This window comes from Lactuca saligna, chromosome 4, assembly GCF_052625555.1.
Source record: "Lactuca saligna cultivar CGN05327 chromosome 4, ASM5262555v1, whole genome shotgun sequence".
Lineage (NCBI taxonomy): Eukaryota > Viridiplantae > Streptophyta > Magnoliopsida > Asterales > Asteraceae > Lactuca > Lactuca saligna.
Window position 1 is genome coordinate 20,408,236 of NC_136420.1, and position 19,294 is coordinate 20,427,529.

At 31.2% G+C, this 19,294-nt stretch overlaps 2 protein-coding genes across 3 annotated transcripts; both read left to right on the forward strand.

Moving 5' to 3' along the window:
* Nucleotides 1-219: 219 nt before the first annotated feature.
* On the forward strand, nucleotides 220-3,592 carry LOC145041356 (uncharacterized). Of its 2 annotated transcripts, none has more exons than XM_078989378.1 (5): nucleotides 220-701; nucleotides 1,587-1,669; nucleotides 1,770-1,880; nucleotides 1,980-2,648; nucleotides 2,732-3,592. In XM_078989378.1, exons 1-5 carry the CDS (start codon nucleotides 407-409, stop codon nucleotides 3,368-3,370), a joined length of 1,797 nt encoding a protein of 598 aa, XP_078845504.1. In that variant the 5' UTR covers nucleotides 220-406; the 3' UTR covers nucleotides 3,371-3,592. The 2 variants fall into 2 exon arrangements, with proteins under 2 accessions (XP_078845504.1, XP_078845505.1); XM_078989379.1 differs by lacking the exon at nucleotides 220-701 and adding an exon at nucleotides 1,273-1,340.
* Nucleotides 3,593-13,568: 9,976 nt separating this feature from the next.
* LOC145038342 (uncharacterized) lies at nucleotides 13,569-14,889 on the forward strand. The gene is made up of 3 exons (XM_078986729.1): nucleotides 13,569-13,958; nucleotides 14,061-14,142; nucleotides 14,572-14,889. Exons 1-3 carry the CDS (start codon nucleotides 13,845-13,847, stop codon nucleotides 14,754-14,756), a joined length of 381 nt encoding a protein of 126 aa, XP_078842855.1. The 5' UTR covers nucleotides 13,569-13,844; the 3' UTR covers nucleotides 14,757-14,889.
* Nucleotides 14,890-19,294: the final 4,405 nt, after the last annotated feature.

Consider the following 19,294-nt stretch of genomic DNA (forward strand, 5'->3'; position numbering starts at 1 on the left):
TATGAATTAGATTTTTCTTTTCTTTTAAGGTTTTAATCTATTTATGCTATGTAGAGAAAAAGATGGGTTGACCTTCCCGTTATCATCCTGTATTCCTGTTCCTTCGTGCCTTCCCCGGTTGTCTATCCAAAAACAAAATAAGGAAACCCTAACACTCTCTCTCTCTCTCTCTCTCCCCCCCCCCCCCCCCCCCCCCATTTATTTGCTTATAAATACTCGTTTTAAATCATTCAGATCTCTTCTGGGCGTTACCGCTTTTGAATTTTATAAAAAAAGCTCGGGTTGGGAAAACCCCCAATTTCAATTTCAATTCAAATTTCAAGAGAAAGGTTTATATAATCCATATCAAAATTTCCAAGCTTGTATGTGTATAGATTGAAACCAGGGTTCGTTTGGAAGATTTAAGATGGAGAGATCTTCTGCGTTTGTGAACTGGGAAGAAGTTTTTTCGACAAATCATAGACGAAGAAGAGAGGTACGATATTATTTGAAACGCCGGGATGGGACTTCTGATTTGGCAGTTGTCGGCAAAGAGAAGAAATCAGCTTCCAAAACGACGACGTCTTTGTCTTCTCCGTATCGGTATCGATACGCAATTCGTGACAAATCGTTATTTCCGTCGTCTGATATACCTTTTGAAAATTCTCCCAAGCTCAGATCTCGGCGACAGGTTATTGATTGGTTGAGTTCTATTGTTACAGGTATGTAATAACATAACTCATTTCCCTTCTCAAAATTTCAATTTTCTTTCTTTCTTATTGGTTTTCTGTTTCTGTTTGTGCGAAATTGAAAGCTTTCTTTATTTTATTTAGATCTATGCTGCGTTCGATGTAGTAGTTTCGTTATCTCAATATAATTTTCGGTGAAAAATTTCCTTATCCAATTTCATTTCCTTAAGGTTTTGTAATTGCTCTTTGCATTAGAAGTTGGTCTGAGATTGGATTCTTTTCTTCTCAATTCTCTGCTTTTCTTGTGTTTCTTCTCCTCACCCTTTTTATAGAATTCATTTTTAGAGCTTTTCAGGAGCTTTTTTCTCTTGAAGTTGAATTTTTGTTTCTTAACATTTGAACCCCTCTAAAAGGGTGTACCAAATCTAGTTTTTGAAAAGGTGTAAAATTGCAACTCGGAGCAAAAAATTCTGTAGAAACGAAAAATTATATAACTCACAGATGTATATGTATCCAATTTGATTACAATTTTCTTTTTTTGGGCGAAAGTCGCTGTTTCCATGTTGTGTTTTTTTCCATGGAAAACTGACAATGATCTGGGCTGCAGGAAATATTAAATCAAATTCCAAGAGCTGGTTGAGAGCCTCGGAATTCCTGCGCCCTGATTACTAGGTTAAGATCTACTCTTGGTCAACTTAAATTTGTTTGCGTTGACTCATACACACACACACTTGCCTTCTGTTTTCAATAATTTATTCCCAATTTAACCTAATCAACATGCATCCATCTTGCATCTTTCTACCTTCTTGTGAAACTATATAACCTTTGTGTTTCATTTTCTTTCTTTCTTTCTTGTAGTACATGTCTGTAATTTCTTTAATACCAATATTAATATTTTATTTTCTTAAATGTTTTTAGATGGCTCTTTTTCATATCCACCAAAACCCATAGATGGTGTTAATGGAGCAGGAGATATGAGGTTGAAATTTGCTAACTTTCAGGTATTACATCCATTTCATATCCTTTTAATACATATAGTTTATACTTTATAATAATATAATATATTAGCATTCTTATTCTTTTTACTTTCTATTCTCTCAGGATCATAAAAAAACCCATCAAACTACAGAGCTTCTATGGGTCGGATCATGGACATGCAAGAAAAAGAGGAAACACTATGAAGCTTACACAAGAAGTGGTGTTAAAATCTCAGTAAGAACTCTTTTTTTTTTTTTTTTCTTTCAATTGAAGAAACTCAAGATTTTAAATAGTTATTAACTTCATATAACTTGTTGTTTTATGGTTTTGTAGGTTCATGATTTTGTGTATGTGTTAGCTGAAGAAAACAAACGACTTGTTGCATATTTAGAAGATTTATTCGAAGATTCAAGAGGAAACAAAGTGGCTGTAGTTCGATGGTTTCACAAAGTAGATGAAGTTGTTCTTGATTCACTTCACACAAGTTATAATTACAAAGAGATTTTCTTTTCACTTTGTATTCAAGATCTCAGCATCGAATGCATAGATGGAATTGCATCTGTTCTCAGCCCTCAACACTATGAAAATTTCCTCAAACTCAATTCTTTGAATCTGATAAACCAAAAGGTGGATCCATTTGTATGCCAAAATCAGTTTGAAGATGAAGGAATCAAGCCCTTTGACATAACCAAAGTCAAAGGCTACTTTAATCAAAACATACATAAACTCATGTATGTTCATCTCAAAAAGTTTAGTAGTGATGCTGATGTGGCAGTGGATGTGGATGTGGATGTGGATTTGATCAGACCTAAAAAGAGACTTAGGAGATTAATGGAAACAGAATATGAGTACACAATAGGGTCTGAAGTAGAAGTGTTATCTCAAGATAGTGGGATTAGAGGTGTTTGGTTTAAAGGTGTAGTTATCAAGAAACACAATGAGAAGCTTAAAGTGAAGTATCAAGATATAAAGGATGGAGGGGATGAGTCTAAAAATCTTGAGGTGAGTTTTAATTTATGTTATTTTAAATTATCTTTTATAAAAATGTAAGCTTTTTCATTAAAGATTCATTGTTAATGATGTAGGAGTGGATTTTGTCATCAAGAGTTGGTGTTGATGATGAATTTGGGATGAGATTGAGTGGAAGAATGACAATTAGGCCAAAAAGATTGTTGAAAAAGAGTGATGTTTTGGTGGATGTTGATGTTGGTTGTGTGGTGGATGCGTGGTGGAATGATGGGTGGTGGGAAGGGATTGTGGTTGGTAAAGAATTGGAGGGTAAAAATGGAAATAGAATCCATGTTTATTTTCCATGGGAGAAGAAAAGATTGATTTTTGGGTGTAATGATTTGAGATATTCTCAAGAATGGTTTAAAGGGGAGTGGAAAGAGTTTAACAACAGATTCGATCTTGTTGGTTTGATTTCTTGTGATTCTGAAACTAAATCACATGATAATAATGTGTTATTATCTACTATGGTTGTTGTTGTTGATGATGATGATGATGATAAAGGGCAAAATGGGGAATATGTAATTGGTGATTTGAAGTGGAATTGGTCAAGAAAGAAGAGACAAAAGAGGAAAGCATGTGAGAGATTCCAAGTTGAGAATTTGGTGACATTGAAAAAAAGAAGAAAGGATAATAGTGAATGTAAATTCATATGTGATTCTTCTCTTTTTTGTCATTCAGTTGCTTCCTCCACCCCTTTAATTATGTCCAGGTGAAAGAAAATTACGTTTTTGCCCTTGTGATATGTTGTACATTTGTGTCGCTTTTTGGAATCATAGTTTTTAGGAGTAGGATGTTGTTGTTAAGAAAAGGTAAGTATCTTGATGAGTTAGTTATAGTTAGAGTTAGAGTTAAGAGTAACGTAGCTACAGCTCATTTTCTTTTGAGGGTTTTGTGTTGTAGCAAGAATCAATGATCAATCCCTGTTTTTTGTATCATGTATAATTTATTTTATTTTATTTTTTGTTGTAAAATAAAGGGACTCTTTTGATGCATTTTGACCTATTTTTCTCTTCGGGACAAGATTTTGGTACACAAATAATTGTAAGATAGACAATGTGAAAAAACGTAAATACTAACGATGTTTAAAACGTATGAAATCGAAGCTATTGAATTTGAAAAACTATTTTTTTTTAAAAGAAAAGTAAGACAAATTTTTATAGTAAGGAAGACCATATTTGTAATAATATGGAAAACTTTGGACAAAATAGTAATTATCTTTTGTTTGCTAAATGATGAGTGGATGTAGTATTGATGAACTCATAGGAAGTTCTATTGAAAAGTTTTAAATTTATGTGAAAAATGTCAGTAAAGTCTTGAAATTTTTTTTTAACAGAAAAATCCAATTATTTTGAGAAAATCATATAATATATCATTTGTTGTTCAAATATAAAAACTATTTTTTTCGTTAATTTAGGTAAAATTTTAAATAATCGTGATTTTTCTGTTAAAAAAAACTTTTAAAATTTTATTGAAATTTATAGATTTTCCAATTTATTAGGTCTTGTTGTTAGTTTTATTATTATATTTTGTTATTATTTAAACATGGTTAAAATTGATATGACCGATGAATTACACCGGTTGAAAATTTTATTTGATGAATTACAAGAAATCCATAATATTTGTAGTAGGAAATACCTTACAATTGGGGGATTCTATTTACACCATGTGAATTACGTTTGCTTTGGGGATATTTATTTTTGTTAGTTGTTCTTTAATGACGGCTTGGCATTTATTGGTTTGGTTTTGATTTGATGACTTATTTAGTCTCATTACTTGTACTTCATTTATGCTTCCTCTAAAAGTCATGTGTAGACTTATTACCAAAGCAGAAAACGACATCCATCCTGGTTTGCTGATTTTTATTTTTGATTAATTTTTTTTTCACATTTTACATTTTACTACCCAAATATGGTTTAATTTATGAGCCCATAAGTTATTATTATTATTATTATTATATCCATACTTTTTGATAACTGGATAAACAGAGATTCGATTATGATTAGATCAATAATTCAAAATATTTAGTCAAACAAATAAATAATTACAAGTTGATACAACAATCTAATAATTTTTTCGTCTACTTTTTTAATATTCTCTATGTAGATTAAAAGTTTTTACAAGAGAGTAAAATTGGTCGATGTTCACCTGAAAAAAATTGCTTCAATTTGTGTATTGAGCATTTAAATTATACAAAGTTGGTTTAATTTGATATAATCTTGTTTTATTTTGGTTTAGAGATGGTTACATTGACAAACACTCCTTGGCTTTTCTTCTAGCCTCATCGTTTCCTTTTGCCAGAAAAAATAAAGCCGATTTTAATGACACTGAAAAAATCAATGTAATAATTAGGAAAAAAGTTTAAGTTGATTTGCTGGAAATTGGAAAAGGTCGAATTAAGCCATATCTTAGTCGTCGGAATATTAAACAAGTCAAAACCAAGTTTCATCTAGTCCATCGTTTTTGTTTTCACGGCTGCACTAAACTCTTTTCTTTCGCCTGCATTGTGTTCCCAAGTATTTTTAAGGAGAGAAGCAAAAGGAAATGAGAAGAAAAATCAATAGTGTTCCCTGCTTTTTGAATGGAAGCAAGTTGAAAGAAAAGAAAAGAAAATTATCGACAATATTCTCTTCTAGCTTTTCTTTCAAAATGTAATCCAATACAAATATAGAGTTCTGTCCTTTAACGAGTTTACCCCTCAACTTACTAAGGATTGTATAGTCTTTATAATGATACCTAGTTGTGAGATTCATATACTGTACGTAGGAACTGATTATATATATATATATATATATATATATATATATATATATATATATATATATATATATATATATATATATATATATATATATATATATATATGAAGCTCTAAACACGAAACATTTTAAAAGTAAACTTTCCAAATAAATATGAGTAAAATGATGAATAAGTGATGAATAAGTGAGTATTTCAATCTATATTAATAAAAAACTATTGATATATTTTAAAGAATTGTCCACAATCATAAACTTCTAAAGATTTTTTTTTGAAAATAACATTAGATGTAAGCAACATTGATGTTTAGTAAATTGTTAATTTAAATTAATTTTCTAATATATTTTGAAGATAAAAACAACATTATTTGTAACATCCTGTTTCGGGTAGTTCTGTGATTTAAGGTTCATAGGCCGTAATTTGGGTATGAGAAGGTTCTGAGGTTTTATAGAAGAAAGTTAAGGTTTAGACCCTTTTGGATGCAGGTAAGATAGGTTGTGTGATAAAAGAGTTCGGTTTGTGCTTTAGAGCCAAGGGTATCGATAAAGGCGTGGCTCGGACCTTTATGAATTTGGGTTCCGTCCGGGTATTCTTAAGGCTATGGTGAGTTGTTAGGAGCGTAGGGCTTCTCGCCACCTTTCCGTGGATATAAGGTTCGTTGGAAACGGGACATAAGACGGGGATGTTATGACAGTTTGAAATAATGGCAGAAATGGTCCTCAGTTGAAAAGATTGGCAAATTGGTCCCTTCCATGCAAGGGGGAAAGTGGGTTTTTGGCCACGTACGCTCAGTGTAATTGGCAGAAGTGCCAAACCCTAATTTTTAGGGTTTGGACATTATATAAACACATTTATGGCTCTTGTCAGCTTCATATCTCTTCCTCTACTGACCTTAAGACTCATTTTCGAAGCCCCAACCTTCCCAGGAGTGTTGTGAGCTTAGTTCTGTGCTTTTGGTGCATATTCTTGAAGAAGGTGGTTGGTGCAAGTTTGGAGCTCAAAGGAAGGCTTATAGATCCAGATTCAATACTTTATTTCTAGCTCATTTGAGGTATAAAGATCTGAACTTGCTCTTTAGAAGTTTAGATCTATGGTTATGAAGGTTTTGTGATCTTTTTGCATCTTATGGAAGATATCTAGTGGTTGTTACCACTTCAAGAGTTTTGAGTTGCCACTCTTGGCATTTCTGAGGTTCTAGGACCTTAAAATTGTCATCTTTAGGGCTAAGAGTCATCCATGCATGAGTTGAGGTGCATAATAATTAGTCTTAATGGTTATTTTTAGAAGTTGGGTCCCATTAAGGCATGCAAGATGATAAAGTCGCCAACTTTATCAGTTAAGGGCTTGTTATGGAGCTTCCCTGAGGGTTGGATGCAATAGGCTGAAATGATTAAGTCAAAGATTGAGTTTTTGGATCTAAGAAGTACGCCCCGTGTAAAGCTCAGTATGCCCCACGTACTGATCGAGTTCCTCGTTCAAGATTTACGTGTACGTTGAGCGTACCACGGGGGTACGCCCTACGTAAGCTCGCAGTGGACTTTTTGGGCTAGATATCATTTTGGGCCTTAAGTGTTGAAGTCTTGATTTGAGCTTACTGTGCTGGGGATTTTGGTCACAGGAATATAAGAGTCTTGGACCCCTTTGTTGGGCTTGCTATTTTTGGACCTAAGTTTAGGGTTGGGCTTTGGTGGGCCCATTTGGTATTCTTAGATCCTAATCAAGTTTAGTAGTGGGTTTGGCTCAGTGTTTGGGGTTGATGTGCAACAGTAGCAGTTGTAGGATATGCTTATCATTCAAGGTTAGTCTCCTCACTACACCTACCTGTGTGGTAATTTATGTGTGACCGGAGGGTCTTATTTGTGTAATTGACCGGAGATATTATTCGTAGTATTGATCGGAGGGCCTTAATTGTTTAAACTGAGATATGTTTAATATGCATTTTGTCTTTGTGACTTGTGTTGTTATGTTATTCTGTGTATATATTGAGTTATGACCGAATGGTTTATACCGAGACGTGAGACTGGAGGGTCTTCACTGAGACACATGACCGGATGATCCTTATTTAGATATAGCCATGAGAGGCTAATTATTTATGTACGTGGTATTTGGGGAAACTCACTAAACTTCGTGATTACGGTATTGATTTAAATGTGTTTCACTTAGTTTTGTAGATTCCGGGAAGACGAAGACATGATTGTACACATTCGCCGACTTATGATGTTTTGTGGATTTTGGAATATTCTGATATTGTTTTAATAATGATTTAAAATTATATGATGACTTTGGATTTATGAATAATGTTAGGTGAAATAAAAATGAAAATTTTGTTTTGAAATTTGAGGTGTTACATTATTTATGTCTGTTGTTAATGATTATTATGTTGTATGATAAGATATATAATCATAAAAATAATATATATATATATATATATACAATCAACAATGAAGATAATTTAGTAATAATAATATGTGAACACAAAATGATTAAAATAATTATAATATCACCAAGAAAAAATGTTATAAAGAAAACAAATTAAGTATATTTTCATATATTTTTGAACATTTTTTTTATACACAACATTGTAAGTGGTATTTGTAAGACTATGTTTGGAGTACTAATTGAAAAGCTAACTGTTAGATAAAAAAACTAGTTGATAATTAAAAAGTTAACTGATAAAAAATGACGTTTGGTAAACTAACTGAAAGCTATCTGAAATATATAAAATTACATAAAATGACATTTAAGAGTATCTGTTTTTTTGTAATTAATTAATTAATATATTTGAAAATTTTTAAAAAAATCTAATAAAAAGCTAATCTAAGTAGTTTTTTAAAAAGCTAACTGATAAACTACTTTTTGACTTGCCAAACATAACAACATAAAAAAATTTGAAAAATAAATTAATTGTGACACGTCAAACACAACCTAAGTCTATGATTAATATTCAAAATTAATAGTTTTAATCATTCTCTACTCACCGGGTTTTAGTCATAAATAAAAATATGTGTAAGACTTAAAAATCTTGATCCTAAAATTGTATTAAAGACAACTCATACAACACAAGAGGATATATTTTTGGTTTATTTTGTTAAACAACATTCTAAGTGATAAAAGATTTATAACGCTGAAATGTTTTTTGTTCTATCTCCTACAATATGTAGGAGATGAAGTAATTACATATGTGGCCAAAAGTGATTTTTATATTGGATGGTTAAAAGGGTATTTACTTTATTGGAATGTTAAAAGATAAAAAGTAATTTACCATTTTTTGTAATGACAAAAGATAAAACAGATTTGATAAATATGATAATAATTAATGTCTATCTAGATATCTAGAAAGTTTATTTAGTTATTTAAACTAAGAAAAATCCACAAACATATTCAAGAATATTCTATTAATAAAAATAAGGGATTTTCTAATATGTGTAAGACTTAAAAATCTTGATCCTAAAATTGTATTAAAGACAACTCATACAACACAAGGGGATATATTGTTGGTTTATTTTGTTAAACAACATTCTAGGTGATAAAAGATTTATAACTTTGAAATGTTTTTTTGTTCTATCTCCTACAATATGTAGGAGATGAAGTAATTACATATGTGGCCAAAAGTGATTTTTATATTGGATGGTTAAAAGGGTATTTACTTTATTGGAATGTTAAAAGATAAAAAGTAATTTACTATTTTTTGTAATGACAAAAGATAAAACAGATTTGATAAATATGATAAAAATTAATGTCTACCTTGATATTTAAAAAGTTTATTTAGTTGTTTAAACTAAGAAAAATCCACAAACATATTCAAGAATATTCTATTAATAAAAATAAATAGATTTTCTAATATATGCTTAAGGGCACATATAAGAAGTATTAATTAATCACAATTATTATCATCATTAAATGTTAAATACATTAATTATAAAAAATATAACAATAATTAAATATAAAAATCATTAATAATCTCCATAACTAATGCATTTCATATTTAATTATTGTAAAGAGAAGGTCCTCCATTAACTGTCCTTAGATTGAGGGGGGTGGAGATTGCATCGATAGAGTGCGGAGCGTATATCAATGGAGATGACTGCGTTGACCATATTCTCGTTCTCTGTCCATTCGCTCGTTTGATTAGAGAAAAGATTTTCCAGTGGTGTAATTTACCTAATCAATCGTTCAACAACGTTAGTGATTTGCTAAACTTTATTGATAACTGTGGTCGAGGCACAAGAAGGATACAATGGTTAAGAATGATCTGCTATGAGTTATTATGGTGCTTATGTAAGTACCGTCATGACCGTATATTTAGACATACTTTCATTTGTACGGACAAAGGAGTGGAGTACATCAAATCGTTGGCACACTTTTGGATTAAAAGCAGAGGCGATGATGGTTCTTGCAGGTGGGATGAATGGAAACTCTCTCCATTTGTTGATTTTTGAAACTGCAATTATCATAGTACTACTGATCATAAAACTTCTATGTTTTTCTGTTGTTCTTCGGTTTCCTTTCTAGTTACTTTCTAGATTGGTTCCTTTTTATAAAATTTGTTGTTCCAAAAAAAAAATTAATTATTATAATATTTTTCATAATTAATACTTTTTATATGTACCATTAGAGTACATATTAGAAAATCTCTTAATTTCTATTTCACTATTAATAATATTCAATTATTGGTTATGAATTACAATACCCGAAGCTCGATTATGATGGTTATATTTTAATAATGGATATTGCGGTCATAAAATTTGTATACTTTTGTTGTTATTTCTTACTTATGTTTGAAACTTTAGTGTTTTATCATAAATTATTCTTACAGTCAAATTCAATTACTTCTTCAAATACTTATATATATATATATATATATATATATATATATATATATATATATATATATATATATATATATATATATATATATATATATATATATATATATATATATCAACGGCTATATGCCTTTAAATGTAACTTTTTTTTTTGTTTGTTTTTTTGTTTTTTACCCTCCATAACCTCTATAAATAGTTATACTCATTTACCGTTTTACCTTCAATCAAACCTCAAAACCTTTATTTTCTTCTAAAAAAAAAAAAAAAAAAAAAAAAAAAAGAATCCCAACAATCAAACCCCAAGTTCCGATAGAAGGAAAAAACTCATGTTTCGAGTTTAAGCACTCTTACTCGAAACATTTTTGTTATTGATTCATCATCACAAGGAGTTTATCGTCCCCAACTCGATGCTCCCATTCAATCTCCACTAGAATTCCAATTCCAAAATGTTAGACAATATTACCTGGTACAAGTTCCAAATATTACTCCGTAAATGTTTTCAAACTTTGTTGTTTTTCTCGATTAACATTCGTCAAATTAACCTCAACCCCAAATTCAATCCCAACAATAATTCCAACCTGTTGATGAGTTGGATGACTCAGAAGAAGAATAGATGGTTCCCAAAACTCAACCCACACCACCCCCACAACGACGCAAAGGAAAACAACAAGCGCGTAAATGTGTCACATAACCGGGAAGACAAAAGCCGACAACATGGATTCCACAAGAAGAGATAGTTTTGGTAAAAGCTTGGGTTGATATTTCTGAGGATTCGAAGACGGCAAATGCACAACCGGGAGATCTTTTTTGGTTTCGTATTTTAGAACGGTTTCGGGAGGAGCTAGAAAAAAATGACAACTACCGTACGAAACACCAACTGAATTTGAAGTTTTGAAATATAGCAAAGTGGGTTTCAAAAATAAACGGGTTGTACAACAACTTACAAACCAAACGAAAAAGCAGCCAATGCGATGAAAAATACTTTAAGAAGCTTTACAATTTTACCTTGAGGAAGTCGGAAACCATTCAAGTGGCACGATTGTTGGAAATTATTGGTTAGATGTCCTAGGCGGAAAAAATATGAGTAGAATTTTATTTTTGGAGTACAACAATCAAATCGAACGAAAATGGGCTTTAGTGGTTACACAACTTCCTCCGATGCTCGGGTCGGTCTAGATTTAAATCAAGAGGATGAACTCGAGCTAGAAAAAATTGTCCGACCTATGGGTAAGGACAAAGCAAAGAGGAAGGTAAAAGAGACTTCTTCGGGTGTATCGGATTTCAGCATGAACATTGATAAAATGTGGAAAATAATAGCGTTGTTTGATCGATATAATCTTAATTTCTCTGAACGTTTAGCGTTCGACAAACGAAAAGAAGAAACAAGGAAGAAAGAGCGCGCTGAGAGACAAGAAATGGAGGATATGAAGTTCTTAATGGAAAACACCGACAATCTCTCGGGACCAGCTCTCGAGCTCGTGATGAAGAAGAGGGAAAAAATTATGAAAAAAATATTTTCCATAGGTTGTTGGTTTGTTTATTTTTATTTTTATTTTTGTGTTTTTTTTTTTTTTTTTTTTTTTTTTAAATTTTCTACTCTTTTAAATCTTATGTTTATTGTATTTTTTATTTTAATTAATGAAATGCATTTTCTTTTTAATTAAATTTTTTGGTTATTTTCAATTTAAAAATTAAAAACTATAAAAATAAATTAGTTTTATTAAAAAAAAAAGTTGTGAGGGAAGCTTCCCACCAATTTCTTGGGTTTAGGTGAGGGAAAGGAAAATAAAAAAAAAAAATATTGTTGCCCACAAAAAATAAGGGGAGTTTTCCATCCACACCCTCTCGTCTAATATGAAATATCATCTAATAAATCATTCTACTATTTTTTCATGAGCTAAAGGTGATAGGATTTGGTTTTACTTTAAGGTTATGTTTGTTTTTTTTTTTTAAGTCAAAATGTCTATAGTCTGCGGATCACATCTGCAAGTTTCTGCGGTAGAAGAAGTAGACCAAATGTCTGCAGTTTGCAATAAGAAGACTCTTTGCTTTTAACGTCTGCGGCTGTTGAAATAAATTGAATTTTCAAACTTAATATCATATCATAAACATTAAAAAAACATTTCTAGCAAAAAAAAGAAAGAAAGAAAAAAAATTGCACAGTGACCCATGTTTTTTTTTTTTGGTTTACGTTAAAATGAGGTCTGAAAACTTTTGAAGATAGTGACTCATGTCTGCGCTAGAAAAACATCGCACAGATATTTTTTGATCTGCACACTTGCAAAAAAACAAACACTCTGCGATAATATATATTTGCACGTTTTCTGTGCGGTGCATACAAAAATGGTTAGCTTTTCACACAAAAAAACAAACAGCTAAGTATTATAGATAAAGAAAAGAGGAAGAATTTGAACTGCGGTTTTGGTAAAAACTAAAAAGTGAAAACGCAACTAGACAAATACTACCGTCACCCAACCGCTACCACCACTCCACTAGTTTACTAATGAATAATTGAGGGACTAAAACTGGCAAACATAAAATAGTATGGGTAATATTTGCGTATTTACACTTTGTCGTCTTATTGGATACTCCCAATTCAGCAATTCTATTTGTTCTCCTTTCACGCCTGTGCAGTGTGCATACGTGTGGTGTGGGACCATCCCTTTATCAAACTAAAAGTTGGACCGGGCCGGACCGGATTGTGTAGTCTTGCAAGCGATCAACAATTCCATGTGATCATAATTAATTAGCTAATAACTTTAAGCAAACTACAATTTTGGGTCCATCAATCAATTAAACATTGTTGAATAATTTGGCTTCAATATCGCTTGCTATAAAGAATTAAGAAAATTTATTATCGGAACAGTTTTTTTTATCATGAACACCACTATATTGAATGCTCAATTTCCGTGAGCAAAAGATCGTTTTTTTAATAAAAATTCTGAATAATGATATAAAACTTCAGTAATAGTAAAAAATAATCATGATGAAAACATGTGACTTTCAAATTGGTGATTGTGATCATAACGACACTAGTAGTTATTATTAATGACTGTGTGGATACATGATACATGTAGCATGAGGTATGTTTGAAACAATTTATATGTTATATGTATAATAATAATATATGTCATTATTACGATAAGGTCCTGATACATTTGGTAGATGAAATGACTTGATTAAACTAATTCCTACTGGATAGCTTTGTGGCGTGCATTGTTGAAATTGTTATTTGTATACCAAATTTGATTTAGTATTATAATTAATGGTCAAGAATGTATTGTACCATAAAATATTCTACAATCCAAATAAAAAATAACATACATACCAAAAACTGTAGTGGATTCGGAGGCTGCCAAAGCTTTTGAAGCATCTTTGTCAACTCCACAAGATTTTTTAACTCTCTCTCTCTCTCTCTCTCTCTCTCTCTCTCTCTCTCACACACACACACATACGACCATGTGGGGTTTCCCAATACACATAAAAGCATCGTGAAGTCGGGTTTCTCTTTTCATGTAAACCAAAGTTGTCATATATCATCCTCCACTCCTTTTGATCTCTCTACGTGTGTGTGTGTGTTGGAAACATTATAATATCAAGAGAAGGTATGGCTGTTGTTCATCAGAATGAAGAAGAAGAAGAAACCGTATTCGAAAAGAAGAAGAATAAGGCCGTTGTTCCAACCACACTTGCCACCTTTGAATCATTAACCTTCCCACTTGTAATCGATCCTTCTTTTCCCATTTCAATATTTCATGATCATGTTTTACAGTTTTAGTTTTGTGAAATCCGCTAATTGTGGATGTTCTCTTTGTAAAAACAGGTTCAAGAAGTTGTTCTTTTAGCCGATTTTCAATGTAAAAGATGCCAAGATAGAGTAGCTGACATACTCTCCAGATTGAATGGTAAGTAAAAGCCACCCATCTCCTTTTTCAAGATTTCTTGATTTTCCGGCAACCCTAAACCGTTGTTGCCCTATTATAAGTCTTGATCAAAATTTCCGGTCTTTTCAAGATTTCTTGATTTTCCGGCAGCCTACCTTGACCGTAAAGGCCGATCACAGTTTTTAGTCTTTCAAGCTTTCTTGATTTCCCGACTGTCAAATTTGGCAGGTGGCCCTGACTTGGTCAATCTCCATCACATCTTTATAGAAACATCTAGCCGTTGTAAATTCATCGTACACTTGGATGCATCAATTTACGAGTGGGCCTAGAACGATTATTAATGATTGAATATTTGTTACAAGTTATAACCCAAACATTTTAAAATTATAAAACAATGAATGTATTTCAATAGTTATATAAATTTAGTTTTTTTTTTTTTGGATATCGTAGGTGAGGCGGAGTCGGTGGAGTTTAGCTTGACGGAAAAAAAAGTAACGGTCACCCTGAATCGTCGACATGATCCAAGAACAGCGAAAATGCCTGAAAACGAACTTCAAAATAATGGAATTTACAAAAACAACCCTAGTAACAAATTTTCTTTAGTCAAAAGGATGTTTAGTTCTTCTTCAAGTTGATTTTGTTATTTTGGCCTACCACATATACGGAAACAGAAATTGTTGTATAATATGGAATGTACATGTCAAAGTCATTTTATATACAATTATACATGTACATATTGATGATTTTATTGATTATTTTCTTTTTATTCGTGTAAATATTATGCAGATTTTTTTCCTCGTTGTCTCTCATGACCTTCCAATATGAAAAAGTACTCTAAATATTTCATTAGATGCACTTATTTTGATTAAGAAAAGTATGTTTGAAGATTTCCAATAGATAATGATTATAGTGTATTTGAAGTATTGAAGTGGGAGAAAATGTACAACCGTTTAAATAAAAACAAATTTAAAATGTTAATTGGGATACCGAATTACATAAAATGATAACATACCAGCCAATATTTTAATTTAGTACGATGCATAGTGTAATGTTTTTTTTTTTTTTTTTTTTTTTTTTTTTTTTTTTTTTTTGAAAGAGGATGCATAGTGTAATGTTTAGCAATAGTGTTTGTCAAATACACACCACAATTGAAATTGCTAAACATTACTAAACATGACACCATGCATGATAATTTCATTACACTACCTAAATTATTAAACATTAAACTATGCATCATACAAACCACAATCCAAAGTGCTTGTCTTTACGCGATAATTCAACCATTACACTATGAATTATACAGTTCAACTATTACAAAATAAATTGCATCAAAACTTTTAAAATTACTATAATTGGTCTCTATAGCTGTTCCTAATTAGACACCAAAAAAATGTTAGAAAAAACAAGATTGCAATCCAAATTGGTAAACATACCAAATAAGGCTTCCATTAACTAATATATAACTACATAAGGTTTTGCATTACAAATCATTACAAAAACCAAAAAAGGGATTTTCAATCCACATCCAAAAACCATTACAAAAAAGCAAAATCCCTTCTCATTAGAGTTCACAATGACAAACGAAAAAAATGTGACAAAATTAACATCCACTTCAACTTCCAAGCATTTACATACACTTGCGTTAGAGATTTTTCAACCTTGTTCTTAGATTGCAGCAACTAGGAGTGACATTGTTTGTGCCATTTTTACGATAGTCTTAATGGAGAAGATGATGGAGCTTTTGGCAGAAAGAAAGGGATATAAGCTAATAGTGTTTGTAATTGCAAGTGTATCGTTACCTCAATATAGTAAAAAGGAGGGGGTAATAAAAAGACTAAAACACCTCATACAAGGGGCAGTTGTTTAGAGTAATGGACTAAAAACAAAAGATGTTAGACATAAACCTTTAGAGACAATTTTCATTAAAAAAAAGTTGGAGAACAAACTTATAAATTTTTATAAAAAGTAATTAAATATCGTCCTATTTTTACATTAAATAATAGAATCTAGCATCATGTTGTATCTTGTCAATCAAATTCAGGTTCTTTGATTTTCTTAAGTTATCTGTTATATCCACCACTAATTATTGTAATGATGGGTGCCAACTCATCATCACATTGAACCACTAAAATGTTTGAATACTCACCATTATATCCCACTTATTTTTTTATTATTAAAATAAATTTTTTTTTTTTAATCAGTTAAAATGAAGAGAAAGATGGAAAAAGGTATATATATATATATATATATATATATATATATATATATATATATATATATATAGAGAGAGAGAGAGAGAGAGAGAGAGAGAGAGAGAAAGAGAGAGAGAGAGAAATTGATTGGATGTGATGGTCTATGTTTCCCACCGCAATTGACCACGAAAATGCTTCATCACTAACTACCACATAAGGATGTCAAAAAGTCATGTAAGACCTCGATCTCTTGGGGACCCGTCCCGTTTGGGGTATTTTCGGAATAAAGTCAGGGGCGGGGGCATGGTTAATTATATATATATATATATATATATATATATATATATATATATATATATATATATATATATATATATCATTGAATGATTTTTACGTACCAAAATTCAACAAAAAAAAAATATGTTTTTAAGTTGTTTGTAATATGTAAAATTAATTATTTTTAGCTCAAACGAGAACTTATGTTTAGCCCAAATAAGATAATCCAAAATCAATCAGGTTCAGGACGAGGGTAAGAAAGGGAATTAGGAGGCGGGGTGGAAAGGATGAAGATTTTAGGAGAGAGAGTGGGAGATGCAATTACCGTCCTATTTGTTTCCGTAACCATCCCAACCACTACAAATATATGGGATGACGTTCATATATGAGGTTAGTATCATGTAAATCACAAACCATTTTGTGACAAGTATACCGGATGATCTTTTATTCTACGGCTTATTATCGTTGCAAAAGCAAACAAACAAAAGTAATAATTTCTCTTTTTATCTTTAGTTTTGTTTTGGTTAAATATAAGTTGTGACTTGTAAAAGTAGACATAAAAAATAATTATTTTGTTTTATAATGTTTACAACAAATATTTTAGTTATCATACATATATTCTTCACATAAATGCCAACATAGTTGGTTACGTCTTATTTGTAATTATATCATACTAAGAGATTGATCATAATAACGTTAAAAATTACATAACTACCTTCTAAAATGAAATTTTATTAACTCGGAGGTGATATATTTCCATTTGGTGTTTTCATCTAGAGTAAATTACACGAATGGTCCCTATGGTTTAGGGTAATTTGCGCATTTGATCCTTAACTTATTTTTTTAACTCGGAAAGTCCCTACTGTTTGTTTTTGTTATACGCTTGGTCCCTACGGTTTGCTTTTGTTACACGTTTGGTCCCTATATTAGCTAAAAATACTATTATTTAAATAGAGAAAAAATGATGGAGTGGGTAAGGTAAAATGAAGGGGGTGTGTGTTTATTTAAATAGATTAAAAAATTAAGGGCAAAATAGTTTTTTTTTTGACAAAACAGGGACCAAGCACGTAACAAAAACAAACAGTAGGGACCTTCCAAGTTAAAAAAATAAGTTAGGAACCAAACGCATAAATTACCCTAAACCATAAAGACCATTCGTGTAATTTACTCTTTCATCTATCCACTTAATAATATTGTAATTTTCTGTTTTGCCTTTTAGAAATCATGATTATAGAAAACTTTGATTTTGATCCCCTTAAACTCATCTCATCCTTAATTTAGATTTCATATTTTTTTTTAAAAAGAATATGATTTATTAAAATAATTAATTTTTCGGTTTGTTCACATCTAGGTAACTTTTTTTTTTTGTACACATCTAGATAACAAATTTTTTTGAAGTGTTCACATATAACCATTATGACCTGTTGTAGCGGGTTATAATGGTCATATGTAAACATTTTCAACAAGTTCGTTATCAAGATGTATATAAAAAAACAGTTACTTAAATATGAACAAAACGAAAAGCAAGAGTAAATTACACGAATGGTCCTTGTGGTTTGGGGGAATTTGTGCGTTTGGTCCCTAACTTACTTTTTTTTTTTTTTTAACTCAGATGATCGCTAGATGATCGCTACTGTTTATTTTTGTTGGGCGCTTGGTCCATATCTTACCAAAAAAGAATATTGTGCTCTTATTAATTTATTTTTTAATTAATTTTCTTATTTATATATTTATTTTGTATATATTTAAAAATATTAAGACCCTACATATCTGTAACTCCTTATCCTAAACCTGAAACCACAATTGAGAAATTTAATCTAGATCCCATCGGTCACCATCCTATCTCTCATCCTCCTCAACTCTATTTCCTTTCCGTCTTTAGTGACATTGACGTCTTCACCATCTTTTTTTTTCCGGTTCTTCAACTCCGACGAACCAACACCACAAAAGATGGAAAATAAATAGAAGTTGTGATGTATTGGGTCGTGGCGGTGGAAAATGTGATGACAATGGGCTTAATAAGTTAGACAATAGCCATATTTCCATATTATATAACAGAATATCTGATAATATAAAATAATACATTTAGAATAACTGACATGCACATTCGCTACTTTATTCTAAATCCACAGCTTTGGTTTCCAATAAGACTTGAACCTTTAACTTTTGGCTAAAAGGCACCAATCTATCAAATCTTGATACCGCTAGGCCAAAGACTCTTTGGTCGTAGTACTCTATTATTACATGCATATATTCAAATCAAACATTGGATATTAGGCGTTGTCAGTTTGGGTTTATAAATTAGTGTCCGAAACATTAGTTTTGTGATCCTCGCTTTTGATGATTCGGTCGGTAATTGGACGGTTTATGGTAGTATGACCTAATTGTTGGCATCTATTGTATCTTTTTTAGTATTGGGCCCTCATCTTGAGAATACATGTAGGAGTGCTATTTAAGGCGGCCAACTTGTCATTGTGTATAATCCCGGTTCTTCTAATTCAGAGGGGTATGGTAAATGATCATATGTCTCACAATATGTACTAATATGCCTCTTTGTGGACAACCATGGCACAATCCAAGAGTGATAATGTAAACATGTTTATGGTCGTAGCCTACATGTACACATATTTTCTTGTAAATCAACATTAACATTTATGAAATTGTCATGTACTTCAAATATTTCTTTTGAGATTGGTAACACCTTC